We start from the raw sequence: 14,177 nt of genomic DNA on the forward strand, positions 1-14,177 counted from the left end.
CGATACTCGAGCCGATGTTTTAACATGTCGTTGCCCTCGATGATTCCAAGGCCTGGCCGCCTTGATCCGAGCCCAAGTCAGTGATGCCATTCCACGGAACCTCGTCGTCCCAAGACCCTGTCTCCCAGTCCTCCTGATCCGGGGGAGGGTGCCGTACAGCCGGACCACAAAGTATCGACATCCGTCCGCTGATAGCTAATCTCCCCGCATATCCGCGGTCCGGGGAGCTTTAACCCAGTGCGCTGTCCGATTTTATACTCGAGCCGCGGCGGCTACCGGTTCCGATATCCGTCTAGGCAACGAGCGTGCATAACGACAGGTTGCAACCATGAGCTGCAGATGCGCTTATCACGGCTGACGGCCATGAGGCAGCTATTTCCGAATATGTAAGCTAAAACAGCAGAAACAAAACTAACCGCGCCTTCATCTGGTGAGCGAACCTAATATACGCCAATGGAATTGGAGGTATCCCCTCCACCTTGTCAACATGGGCATCTGACGCGCAGAGTTTTTTACCAAAATCAGGCAGACGTACGTAAGAACAGGACGTACGCATAAACTGGTTTCAATGAACAGTGGACACGAGAGGGACAAATATCTTATGGTGCAAAGTGTAGAAGTAGAAAACCAATCCTGTTGTGGAATTGTGACTCGCAACACCAGCGAACGCCCAGGCATCAATCATGGGATCATTAAACTTCCAAACCCCGTATCCGTTCTTTTCCAGGCATCAAGCACTGTTTGCAAAAAACTTGGTAATCTTTTGAGTTCCGTCCTTGGCCTTCACAGGGCTCTTGCTGCCGTTGCTCGTCGCGCTGATGCGGCTCTGCCTTGATTTCGTAGTCGGCCCCTTGGACTGGATCTTCTGTGGCGGCTCGTCGTCCTCATCCGCAGCAGGAGCCTCCCGCTTGATGCCCGCCTTTTCCCGGCTTTCTGTGTCATCCGCCGCTTTGGCAATCACCTCAGGGATCGGCTGCGATTCACCTTCTTGTGACTGCTCCGGCTCTACTTTGACCGCAACGGTGGGTTCAACCTTGGAGGCCTGCGGTTTTTTCTTGGCCGACGCGTTGGCGAAGAAATTCGCAATGTTGGATTTGTTTTCCTTGCTCGCGACAGGGATGATGAACGATGGCGAGTTGTTGCCGACGTTGCCCACGTCCTTGGTGACCGGGTAGCATTCGAGCTCGCCGCTGAAGGGTTTCAGGAGGTCCTGCAGTTCCTTTGACCACTCGTGCCTTTTGGGGTCCAGCCAGGTCTTGATATCTTTCGATCCGGGATCGAGAATGACCGGCATTCGGTCATGAAGGAACTTGAGCTGCTTGTTCGAATCAGTCGTGATGATGGTGTATGTGTAGCGCTTCTCGTCGGAATCTGAATGGGGATATTAGAGCAATTCGTCTGCTCGTTGAAAACACATGTTAACTCACCCTCGTATTTCACACAATCCCACAGTCCGGCGAAGCACATGAGCTGGCCGTCCTTCCTCTTCACGAAATGGGGGAGCTTCTCCTTGCCATTTTTGAGCCACTCATAGAACCCCTGCGCCACAACTATGCACCTCTTTCCCGCCTTCATGGTTGCCCACATGCCACCGGATGTGCTCAGTGAATCGTCGCGGCAGTTGATCGTCTTTGAAAGCTGAGAGTAGCCGGGGTCGCGTTTGGTCCAGAACGGAATCAAACCCCATTGCATTGACTGCATCTTGTACTTTACGGAATCACATTCAGGGTGGGATTGGCTCATGGAAGCCTCTGCCGGTGGTTGATTCTGGCTCTTGGCTGCGTGGTCGCGGCGATGACCTGCACCGCGATCTGGGACGTCGGCCCGGTAGACGACGCCATGGTATCCCGGCGCAAAGTTGTATGTTTGACGCGGAGCTCCCTGGCCTTCGTCTTCCGGCGCATCGTCAACAGGCATGTCCTCATCCTGCAACATGCGCCGGATCTGCGATGGCCGCTGTGCCGAAGGATGTTAGCTCACCAAAGTCCGGCGCAGAACGATGGGCGGGCGGGCGGATGGGCTCACCAGTGCTAGTGCATATCGTCCACACATGGTCTATGGTGAGGCTGGAGCCAGAATCGAGATTTCTTCAATTGGAGGATACAACTTTTGGTCCTGTGAAATGTCCGCTACCCTCACGAAGTTAAGATGTATGTCGTCATGCCGACGCAGGGTCCATTGGACTAATCTACGCGCCTGAGACGCGCCAGCACATTTCAGTGACATCACGTGATGCTGCAATTCATTCCTAAATCACCCTGTTTCTGAAGTAATCTTGTATTCTTGGATTTGGGTCTGTACATAATGCTCTACTATGTTGCGCAAAAAGGCAATATGTTACCAAACATGTATGTTGGTATCTACACGATACCACTCAGGAGTCGTATCCGATGCAGCTCCAGCTGGACGCGGCATCCACATCCCCCTTGCCGTCCCACGTTGCATATCCAGGGTACTTGCAGATGGGCCGTTGCCTCAAGATGCCATTTCTGACGGTATCGTTGGTATATTTTGTCGCAACAAGCTCGTTTACTCCTGAGCCGCCCTCCACCCAGGCAACCAGCGCAAGCAAAGCATCATGCTGGGTGTCGTCCAGTCCAGGTACAGGGAAAGCATGTTGCCCGTTCGTCTCCAGGTTTGACGCATGTCCGCTGCCGCCAAAGTACCACGGCGCGTCGTAAACGCTTCCCGAGCAGTGTTGCATGCCCGGTACGAAGAAAAGACGGTAGAACTCGTCCAGGTCCACGCCCTGCTCCGCCATCGCCATCCAGGTCTCATCGTAGAGCACCCGGCTGACATCCGTGGGGATGAGTCCATCGGCGTACCCGTGATATGTAATTAGCTTGCCGCCTCGACCTCGGAACTCCGACAAGTTGAAGTTGTCCGCGTTGACGTTCCCCGGGTTGAGCCTTGCCGCCTCGACAAATGTGGAATAGTTGAAGCTGGCTGTCCAGTCCCAGTTCAGGTCGTCAAACAGATAGTTCTTGGCGTAGTCGGTTCCGTACAGACTAGGCTCGTTGTTGGAACCGAATGAAGACGGCATCTGGATTTCGGACCCCAGTCCGAAGTTGGGGTAGATATATGTCAGGTTGTGGACATTCGCATCCAGCTGGATCAGGGGCAGGTAGAGCTGCTTAAGCGTCGCAACTTGCGGCGCCGTCAGACAGGCCGACAAGTTAGTCGAGCTTGATGTGCAGAGCAACTTCTCGGGTCGGAAATTGCAATGTCTAGGATCCATGATGACCCCGTCAGCAACACCATCTGAGCCGTCGCACTGCCGGAGGACCTCGTCGCTAATCACCTCGAACATGGAAGTTGGGAGATAGCCCGGCCCGTCTTCCGGCAGATTGATGGCGCCGACCTTGAGCTGCCACAGTTGTTGGCTCGTCGACTTCCAAGCCGGCGCGCCAGCGAGGATGCCGTCAAAGTCTTCTGGGTGGGCCTGCGCCGACTTGACGCCCTGCCTTCCTCCTGTCGAACAGCCCGAGTAGTAGGACTTGTTTGCCGTGTTCCCGTAGTACCCCTTCACAATCTTCTTGGCCAGGACCGTCGAGCCGTGCAGACTACGGCCAGCCCAGTCGGCTTTCGTTTCGGGATTATTTAGAGCCCAACTCATGTCTTGACTTGTCGAGTTGTGACCGGTTGACGTCGAGATGGTTGCAAAGCCGTACTTGACGCCGGTGCCCATGTCATACCAGTTGATGCCTCCGGAAAAGCCTCCATTGCCAACGGCGAGGAATCGCTTATTCCACTCGTCTGGCAAGAAGATTCCAAAGGTATAGGACGATGTTGGCGAAGAGGTGACGTTGACTGTCGCGACGCAGAGGGAGGGCAAGTGGGTCGCGTACTTGGGATATGCCACATTTCCTGCCTCGCCGAATGTCCCGTTGTTGCTGATGGTGTTGGCCATCAACACTTGGGCGCTGTCATCCTGGCCAAAAAGGCCACTGAGGCCGTCAACTGAGCAGGGGGTCGTTGTGTTCTGCGCCACCACCTCGACGGCGTGTGTGGCCGCCCACAGCGTGAGACCAAGCAGACGCGGCGCAAATGGCATCGTGAACAAAACACCAAGGACGATGTGCCAAGCTGGACTGAGCCCAACAGCTCGGCTCGGCACCTCCATACGCGTCTCCTTTATAGGGAAGGGGCAGCGTCCATCACCGCGCGCGGCCGTCGGGCCATTACTGGGATGTCGCTTCCATTCCGCCTGCTCATGTTCCTGGAGTCTCCGCAACCCATCTCATTGAACCCCACAATGTATGGGTGAAGCCTGTGGGGAGCGTTGTTCAACCCCGCATTCTCAATGCGCTAAACCCCTAGAGACTGATCAGATGAACATCTTGCGTGGAATTCACTCAATATCATAAAAAGCTTGCCTGTAAATGCAACCTTGGGGCGGCTTCCTGGATAAACAAAACCCCACAGGCGGCGTGTCGGACGTATCCCGACATCGGTAAGTCTCCCTAGCATCTGCGGCAGAGAGAGCCCATTTAATCGTCTTGAATTGACCTTACTTTAAAATCTAAAGCATATCCTTGATGGGATCCGTTACAGAATTGTACAGTCCTTGTGCTGATGGACGCCATACCGTGATAACTCCTGTTGTCCCCGTTTTAGACATTTCGACGCGACTTCCGCTTCACCGCCGTCTGGGCCGCCCACGCATCCTCAAATATTGTCTTCCGCTGTCCAACGTCTCCCTTCTCCAGAGCGAGGCGGCGAACAACGTGGAAAGCACCAGTTCCGACCGACATGGTCTGTCCCATGATAATGCACTCACTCACTCCCTCAATCTGATCCGTCTTCATGCCTGCAGCAGCCTCAAACAAATGGTCCGGCGTCTTCTCGAATGAAGCCAGTTGCAACACACTGTCTCTCATCTTCGAGAGACCGAATCGCGTGATACCGAGAACCTCACCCTTGTATGTCATGACATCTGCGAGCAACTGCATGTGACGCGGGTCAATGCCCATGTCTCCCATGACTTCGCCAATTTCGTGCGCAATTGTTGTCCTTGCGGCCTCGATACCCAACACATCTCGGCACTCCATGACATTGTTTGACTTGACTCTCCGCCCTTCAACGCCCTCCGTGTTCATGCATTTTTGGAGCCCATAGCCTTCAACGAGAACGGTGTGCGTTTCCTGTTCTGACGTCTGGATAATTGCTCGAGTCGCTTCTGGATATCCCGAAATGGACACGGTTGGGATCGTCCGACGGAGATAGTTGGCCCGTACCAGAAGATCGCCATGTTCATCCACGGGCTTAGCCTTGACGGACCGCTTCGAAGCGGCTGACTCGTCAAGACGTACGCGGATTTCGATCCTCCCCGGGCCAATGTGCATATCCTGCCGTGAGATTTTCATCTTCTTGTGCTTGCAAATGGCTTCGGCCACGTCGCCCAAGCCGATGCCCAGCTGCATGTTCGACAATGCATCCATGTCCACTTGCAAGACAACATTTCCAGACTCTGCAAACCATTCGTCTTCAATGTAGCTCAGGATGTCTTCGACATATGTCTTCTCAATACGAGCCTTGACGATTCGGGCGGCAGTCAGTTCCCTGTTCTGCACCAGCGGGCACGTGATGACCGGCGTGCTAATTGTCTTGGAGGCGTTGATGATTTCCTTGATACGTGGGACACCCTGCGTGATACTCATACCAGCGACACCGGCGAAATGGAAAGTCTTAAGCGTCATCTGAGTACCGGGCTCACCAATCGATTGAGCTCCGACGGCTCCGACGGCGTGGCCTGGCTCAACGTGTGCCTTCTTGTACTTCTCTAGGCAAAGTCGGATGAACATCCGCAGAGTCGTTTCAGAAACCTTGGCAACCTTGTCTGCGAAAGCCTTCTTCGCCTTCATCTCACTCTCGTCGACATCAACTTCCATGCTTTCGGCACCAGCTGTCAAGCCAGTGAGCTCCATGACGCGGCGGAGTTTGTTGGCGCGGCCGGCCACATAAGACTCAAGTGACCTTAGGAAATCTCTGGCACCCTCATGTTCGTCGGTGAATTTATCTTCTTCGTTATCATAGTCGAGGACATCGTCGCCGACAAGCGCCTTTCTTGGATATCGGGCTCGTTCCACAGAGAGCATGCTATCGCAATACTTGACAATCTCATCGGGGAGAAGGGCGGCCTCATCGTTGTTCCATGTCAGGTTTTCCGCGTGTGAGAAGGTTCGATCGAAGTTGACAGGCTTCGCGGATGCCTCCATGTCAACAGGATCAAGCTTGTCGGCACCAAATTGGAACTGCACAATGCCTCCGCCTGACGTTCGGACGGTGTCATCGTACTGTGTGGAAAGATCCTCCAGCGACTTCATCAGTCGACGAGACATGTATCCAGTCTCTGCGGTCTTGACAGCAGTATCAACCAAACCTTCACGACCAGACATGGCGTGGAAGATGAATTCGGTAGGAAGCAGACCCGAGTAGAAACTGTTCGCAACAAAGCCCTTGGAGGGAGGCTGAGGAGCGTTCTTGTGGAAATGGGGAAGCGTTCTGTCCTGGAAGCCATCGGCAACACGCTTGCCGCCGATAATCTGTTGACCGACGAGAGCGACCATCTGCGCCACGTTGATCTCTGAGCCCTTTGAGCCGGACTTTGCCATGACTAGCGGCGCGTTGTTCCTGCTAAGCGTCTCAATACAATGAGAACCTGCTTGAGTTCTGACCTTGCTGAGAAGTCCTGAGATGGAGTTCTCGAGTGTCTCTTCCATACTGCAACCCGTGGCTTTCTCGAGCTTGCCCTTCTTGTACTTGTCGATCAGCTCATCGACATCCTTGTTTGCGTCTTGAATCATTTTGCTCTTCTTTTCAAGAAGAAGTTGGGTGGGAAAGACATCTCCAACACCAATAGAGAAACCACGGTTTGTCAAATGGCGAGCACAGAGCTTGGCCAGGCGATTCATGGTTACCACGGCGGCATCCGGGCCAAAGTCTCTGAGAATGACGTAAAAGACTGAGTCCTTCTTTCCAGATCCTACAGTAGATTTATCCATTCTACCGCACATGACTTCCGAGTTGCGAACGACAAGCCATCCGTCGTTCGGGTCCATGTCTGGGCATTGTCCAGGTCTGGCCTTGTACTCTCTGCACTTGGCGTCAAGGTTGACCTTAACAGGACTGTCTTTGTTGGGACGCATCATTATGCTGAAGACTTGCTTGCCTGTCCAGAGAGCCTGGGGCTTCAAAATGGCTGGTGGCGGGAGATCAAGGTGAACGTTTCCGTCCATCATGTGCATGCAGATGTAGGTGAATGTTTTGCGGTCGAAGAATCTGTCCTTGCCACTCAGCAGGTAGGCAGCAGTGATGAAATCTTGCGTTGCCGCAATGACAGGCTCTCCGTTCTTTGGAGTTGCCAAGTTGTGTTTGACGCCCATGAGGTTGATGGCTTCTGCACGAGCTTCTTCGGTCTGGGGAACGTGAAGATTCATCTCGTCACCGTCGAAATCTGCGTTGTACGGGCCGCAGACACACTCGTTGAGTCGGAACGTCCTCCACGGCCGCACCTTAACCAAATGGCTCATGATACTGAGCTTGTGAAGAGACGGTTGACGATTGAAAAGAACAATGTCGTTGTCTTCAAGATGGCGTTCAACGACATCACCAATCTTGAGATCCTGAGCGACCTGATTCCTGTTGCCGAACCTCAGTGAGATCTTGTAGCCTCCATCATCGTTCTTGATGACTTGCTGTGCGCCGGGCCAGATATTGGGTCCATTGCGAACGCACTCCTTCAATTTCTTGATGTTGTAGTCGGATACGCGCTCGGGATACGTTAGGTTCTTAGCTACGAGCTGAGGAACGGCAACCTGATCGATTCCAAGGTTCGGATCAGGTGAAATGACAGTTCTGCCGGAGAAATCGACACGCTTTCCAGACAAGTTTCCACGGAAGCGACCTTGCTTTCCCTTCAATCTCTGGCAGAAGCCACGAACGGCTTTGCCGAAACCAGGTTGCTGAAGTCCAGGGACGTCGCTGTTGACATACATTGCGACCTGTAATTGGAGGTACTCCCACTGCTCCATGATGGTCTGGATGGGCGAACCCTTCTGTAGCGCAGAGCGAATCATGCCACTGACCCAAACGATGTCGGCGAGCTTTGTCGTGATATCGTCCTCGTTACTGGCATTGTCTTGGGCGACCGAGGGTCGGATGCATACTGGGGGAGCAGGGAGGAACTGCCAAATGAACATCTCCGGACGACCTTCGGCAGGATCCAGGCCGAGAAGTTCGCAGTCGGTGGGACTGATCATTTTGAACAGATTGAGAACCCTGAGAGGATTCATGTCTTCCATGGCCTTACGAAGATGCTTGTCCAACTCGGCATTGTTTTTCCTGGCCTCACTGAACGACTCGTCGAATTTGATCTTGCTCTCGGGAGGCACCTTCTTAGCGGAGGTGGACTTGTTGTAGGTAACAAACTTGTCGTGTGCCAGCTTGAGGACGCCAACCTTGCGGATCTGGCCTTGAACGGAGCCGCAGTACATGCAGTTCTTCACCTTGCGACACTGTTCGTTGATTCGCTTGCAGATTTGGGAGCGGCGCAGGTTATCCAGCAGCGGCCGCCTCAACTCTTTGAGAAAGGCGCGTTTCTCGGACTCGGTGAGCAGGACTTTGCCGCAATCCTTTAAATAGTTAGCTGCTGTCAACTTGAGCAAAGAGGTAGAGTAGAGGCCTACCTTGCAGATGTCCTGCAGGATCATCATGACGAACCGCAAGTAGCCAATGTGGAATGCAGGCAATGGAAGCCTGACATGTCCGAAGTGACCAGTACAGTTCTGTAGTGATTCCTGGCATGTGGCGCATTTGCCAGTCTTGCTCGAAGTGCCCTGGAAGCAGCGGAGTCAGCTTCGTGCGGCATCATGGACGGGGTCGACGGTGCTTACCAGACGGGGATCGAGGGGACCATGCTGGTATGGGGCTCTGTTCTTCTCGATATCGTAGAGGAGTCGGTCGGAAACTTCGAGAACGGCTTGGTTCGCAATGTCTTGGTTGGACCTGCGGAGCCGAAAGATTAGCAATGGCACATGGTGCGAGGCGGGCTGAGGGGTGGGACTGACTGGATGCCGAACTTGATGCCCTTGAATCGCTTTGGCAGCTTGTCGACGAGCTGCGACTTGACCGGGGTGACGGTCGTCGTGGTCGCCATTGCGACGATGTTTGAGAATCCGCTGACGGCGGAGGTTCTGAGTTCTTGGTTGGGGGGGAAAGTGGTAGGATGTGGCGCAAGGTGAGTCAAGATTGAAATTCGTCGCAGTCTAAGTCTACCGGTCGTAGTAGAAGTTGGTGTGTTTGCGCATTCGCCGCAGGGTCATATTCGAGGCCCGAGAAGTGGTGTTGATTCAATCGCAAGAGCTAGTGCTGTCGACACGACGGGATGCTAGGGCGACGGAGTCATCGGGTATGTATCTATGTTGTTGAGTTTGAGTCGGAGGCTGGCTTGGGGTGTTGCAGACGGATGGGAAATTTTGTGATGGAGGCACGGCAAAAGGTGCTGTACCTAGCGCGGGAGGGACTCTCCAGTGTCCAGCGTGTGGTCTGCAGGTCGTACCCCACCATCCAAAAAAGCAGCTCTGCCCCACCAGTGCGCGTACAGTGTGAAGTACGCCTTGGGGGGAGATTATCACGGTCCCAGTGGTGGAATGAATCATGAAGACACAGTGCGATGGTGAGCATCACTCGGTATGAGTCTTCTTGCCTGTGACTGGGCGCCTTTTTGGCGTTGGGTTTAGAGAAGCACAGGAACGTACCTTACCTAAGGTAGTACGGGGTGTTTTCCACCGACCGCCCGCCCACCTCAAGAAAACGGCACTTCTGAGTTCTCTGTGGCTGAACGTGATGAGGTACCTAAAATAGGTACCTTACCTACCTAACTTACCTACCTACCTTAGGTACCATACCTTAGTGAGTGGAGGTACCAAGTACGACGAACGCTGCAGCTTCCCTTAGTGTTCTGCCCCGCGGCTCGCCCCAGACCGCCTTCCAACGAGTCCTCGGGTCTAATCATTCGCCAGAGCTTAAGCGATCGATCCCCCGTCGTATTCCATTTACACGGGACCGAGAGATGCGTCATGGGGTCCCTGAAGACCGGAGCTGCTCCCTGCCATGTGCAAGGCAGCTGAGTCCTTACTGGAGCCTTCTGCGCCCTCATCACAGCTGCACTCGCTTCCATGTCTGTCCTCTTTTCACACCCGACCCTTAAGGTGTTTTATTTGCCTCGATCACGGGCTGAAGCTCCGGCTCTCGTGTCTCCCCTGCTCAAGAGGAAAAAAGAAGGTGGAACATCCCTTGCTTCCCGCCCCAAATGAAGGCTCCCGCACCTAGGTAAGGCAGCCTCCTCACCTTGCGGATCCAGGCCCGGCACACCTCCATTTGAACAACACACCTCTACCTACTACTACCTTAGGTACTATACACACAAGCACCACAAACACCCACCACAACCTGTCCAGACAGCTGCCATACCTCGTTACCTGCTGTCGTCGTCGTCCCTGACTACTTCGCTGCTCAGCGCTGCAACCTGGTCGACCTGGCTCTTGCTCGATCCTGAAACTGGCATTCCTTGTCTTCGTCCTTCAAGCTCGAGCTTCCCCGAAACTGCTCTCCAACTCGTCCCGTTCTCCCCGCCATCCACCCGGAACCTGGTGACGCACTTATATAAGTCCTGTCTTTGGCCTCTCCCACGTTGGCGCTCATTGTCCCGCACTCACCGCTGCGTTGGAGACGAGGCCACAAAACACTCAGTCTTGTTGTCGCTGTCTCCCGCCGCTATTCGACAGCCCCCCGGAGAACCCCCGAATGGCCCTTTGCCCAGTCGCAAACGATGGCTCCCAGCGGCGCTGACCGCAAAACAGAAAAGTCCTACCTGTCGTCAGCCGTCGACTCTATTAATCCCTGGTCCGGCAGTCGGAGCTCAACGCCCACCCCAAGAGATCCTCCGCCTCAGCCTGTTCCTGCGCCAGCGGCCCGTCCAGGTGATCATAGCATCACTCACTTATATGGCCAGAGCACCAAGAGCTACCCCGCCGACTGCCCTCCGCTCAACGTCCTGTGGTATCATGCTACCGATGTAAGAGCAGTCGCTCCATGCCTTGAACTTCTTGAAATGGCTGATCATGGTCCCAGGTGCCCAAGCGGAAGCCGCAATTCTTGAGAGACAAACCGAAACCCACCGACGATGCTAAGCCTCCGCCCCAACCGAAGAAGTTTCTGCCCTTCGCCAAGGGAGATTCGAGAGCCATAGAACTCGCTTACCAGCGTCTACTGGAGGATTCCGAGAAGCGAAGAGGCGATCGATCGCAGCGCAACGTGTCTGGCGGCTCTCGGCGAGGCCGTAAGACCACCGGCGATGATGGGGCACACAGTAGCTTAGAGACGAGCCCTGAGAGCGCCCCTAAAACGCGCGTTCCGGTGAACGAGGACTACCTCTTCGATGTGGACATTGAGAAACGCGAGCTGGAGCCCGTATACTGGCTCGGGCCTGTGTATGAGGTTCGCCGCGGTACTTGGTTCTACGACGAAGGCTCGTCCTTGAGACCATGCGAGGAGAATCTAGCGTCTCAGCTTGAGGAAGGATACCTCAAGGTCAAGCCTTGGCTGTATCCCAAGCCTCGAGTTCGAAGCGACTCAAACAAGAAAGACGTCACCCCAAAAGCGTCAGTTGATAACTTGCGGGCCGTTGCAACGGCTTCTGCGGCCGCGGAGGGTAAGGATAAGCCGCAACCGCCGCAGAATCAACATCAACCCTCATCTCATAGGCTATTCGGCACATGGATGAACAGTATTGCGACATACCAGGATTCCACGACAGCCTGGATAACATCCGACAGCATGCTGGGCTGGGTGACCTCGACGATGTACGAACGATTCTCCGGCGGCGGCTTCATGAGCGGTGTCAAGCTGGTGAGAGGTTACTCTGATGTCTCCAAGAACAAAAAGGAGAAACAGCCGGCTACGCCCACCGAGGCCGCTGCCCCGGCGCAGAAAGACGATAAAGACCAAAAGAAGCTGAAGCGAAGATCCGCACCACCAACCTCTAGACCATCGCAGTCCAACGATGACTTGACGCGCGCAGAGAACGAAGAAACCAGAGAGACTAGCTTGCAGAGGCAGATCTCATCCTTGATGGAAGGGGCCGAACATCGCAACCAAGAGGAACAGGAAGAAGAGATTAGGAAGCGCGAGGAGAAGGAGATCGAAAACGACTACAACGGCCAGTTTGGCGAAACGCAAGGACGTGACATTGAGCACTTGGTGCTCGTGACTCATGGAATTGGCCAGCTTCTCGGGATCCGGTACGTGGTTGGTTTGGCATTTCGGAGAAGTTACGATGGCTAACGGCAACAGAATGGAGAGCGTCAACTTTGTACACGACGTGAACATCCTCCGCAAGAACCTCAAATCGGTCTACTCGAGTTCCGCAGATTTGCGGGCTTTGAACTCGGAACTGGAAGATGGGCCGAGGAACTGTCGAGTGCAGGTATTGCCTGTCTGCTGGAGACACTTGTTGGACTTTCCCAAGAAGAGAGAGAAGAAGAATGAACGGGACATTGGAGACGGCGCCTTGGATGAAGATGAATGTGAGTAAACCTCAACCAGCACCATAGAGGACACAGCTAACGAGCGTGATGCAGACCCGTCTCTAGAAGACATAACGATAGAGGGCGTTGCCTTTGCCAGGTCTTTGATTTCGGACCTTGCCCTCGACGTTCTACTGTACCAGAGCGCGTACCGCGAACAGATCGCTGAGATCGTTCTTAAAGAGTCGAATAGGATTTTCAAGCTGTTCATGGCCCGCAACCCCGAGTTCAAAGGCAAGGTGCACGTCATCGGGCATTCTCTCGGGTCTGCCATCATGTTCGATATCCTCTGCCGGCAGAAGGAAAAGGTCAAGGCCCCGGACACACCAAGGAGTGCTCTACGCTTCTGGCAGCCGCAAGATAAGGCCGAGGGCGCCAGGGATCGCGAAGCGAATGAGCTCAAGTTTGAGTTCGACGTCGATGACCTTTACTGTCTGGGATCGCCGGTGGGCCTGTTCCAGATGCTCAAGGGCCGGTAAGTCGATTCAAGTCTCTGCCCGGCTGCGTGCTAACTCCGCAAAGGACCATATCAGCACGCCACCTTCCCCATGCACTTCCTTCGGAAAGTCCCCTAAATCCTGATTTGATGGACGATCCGTTCCTCGCAGCGGCGCCGACATCTCCATCCCAACGGGTGTCTGCCATCACAGGCTTACCATATTCCGTCTCGTCGCCAAAAGTCGCACAACTATTCAACGTGTTCCATCCTTCCGACCCGATAAGCTACAGGCTCGAGCCTCTCATTTCTCCCGCCATGTCCACTCTCAAGCCCCAAGTACTGCCTTACACGAAGAAGGGCATATTCGGCAATGTGGCACAGCAAGGGTTGAGTGGTATCGGAATGAAGGTCGGCGCGAGTGTCAGCGGTCTCTGGTCCAGCTTGAGTGCGGGAATCGCCAGCAACATACTGAACAGGAGTCTCGGTCTGAGCAACGAGGACGTGGCCAAGATGAACTCGGCATCAGCGCAACCCCAAGTCTCCGCTCAAGGAGCAAACATGGCGGACAGCAGCGTGATTTCTGACGCATCCAAGCTGGGGGAGAAGACGAATGAGCGCAAGAAGCAGCTGGCGGATTCGAAATCCATGATGGGCCGCACGAGCTTGAGCGGTAACGAGATGACACTTATCGACGATGAGCTGGAGACACTCTACTCCAAGTTCCAGGAGAAGCGGGTGGACCTGGCCAAGACGAATGACGACGGCGACGCGGCGGACTGGATAGAGGCGGAACGGAAGTCTCAGAAGTTGCGGCGCGAGGAGATGAAAGTGCGAGCTCTCAACCGCAACGGACGTGTCGACTACAGCATCCAGGAGTAAGTGCTACGTGATGTCCATGATGCAAGTTCAGGTATGCTAACGTGTGGCAGGAGTGTGCTCGATTTCAATCCCATGAACACGATCGCATCGCACATGAGTTATTGGTCTGATGAGGACGTCAGCCACTTTATTCTGTCGCAACTTCTTTCTAACAGATCACGGGCGAACCGGAGATAGACTAGATTCGACATGGGCGGGTGGGTTGTCTGGTGAATTAGATGAGCTCGTCACCTCACTTTGAATATGATACATTGCGCGTGCATACTACTCGA

General features: G+C 54.3%; 4 protein-coding genes across 4 annotated transcripts; 1 reads left to right on the top strand and 3 right to left on the bottom strand.

The window, feature by feature from the left end:
- Positions 1-730: 730 nt before the first annotated feature.
- Positions 731-2,052, bottom strand: CGCS363_v012841 (putative peptidase; the record flags this gene model as incomplete). Its single annotated transcript, XM_036644690.1, has 3 exons — positions 731-1,371; positions 1,428-1,956; positions 2,026-2,052. The coding sequence occupies 3 exons, from the start codon at positions 2,050-2,052 to the stop codon at positions 731-733; spliced, it is 1,197 nt and encodes a 398-aa protein (XP_036489538.1).
- Positions 2,053-2,374: 322 nt separating this feature from the next.
- faeB-1-0 (putative feruloyl esterase B-1) lies at positions 2,375-4,054 on the bottom strand (the record flags this gene model as incomplete). Its single annotated transcript, XM_036644691.1, has 1 exon — positions 2,375-4,054. The coding sequence occupies one exon, from the start codon at positions 4,052-4,054 to the stop codon at positions 2,375-2,377; it is 1,680 nt and encodes a 559-aa protein (XP_036489541.1).
- A 559-nt stretch (positions 4,055-4,613) lies between these two features.
- Positions 4,614-9,157, bottom strand: RPO31 (DNA-directed RNA polymerase III subunit RPC1; the record flags this gene model as incomplete). Its single annotated transcript, XM_036644692.1, has 4 exons — positions 4,614-8,633; positions 8,688-8,837; positions 8,895-9,006; positions 9,069-9,157. 4 exons carry the CDS (start codon positions 9,155-9,157, stop codon positions 4,614-4,616), a joined length of 4,371 nt encoding a protein of 1,456 aa, XP_036489540.1.
- Positions 9,158-10,831: 1,674 nt separating this feature from the next.
- On the top strand, positions 10,832-14,082 carry CGCS363_v012844 (putative phospholipase; the record flags this gene model as incomplete). The annotated part of the gene is made up of 6 exons (XM_036644693.1): positions 10,832-11,077; positions 11,134-12,302; positions 12,355-12,587; positions 12,642-13,062; positions 13,110-13,901; positions 13,956-14,082. The coding sequence occupies 6 exons, from the start codon at positions 10,832-10,834 to the stop codon at positions 14,080-14,082; spliced, it is 2,988 nt and encodes a 995-aa protein (XP_036489834.1).
- Between the last annotated feature and the right edge of the window lie 95 nt (positions 14,083-14,177).

This window comes from Colletotrichum siamense, assembly GCF_013390195.1.
Source record: "Colletotrichum siamense strain Cg363 chromosome Unknown KSG_Cg363_contig09, whole genome shotgun sequence".
NCBI lineage: Eukaryota > Fungi > Ascomycota > Sordariomycetes > Glomerellales > Glomerellaceae > Colletotrichum > Colletotrichum siamense.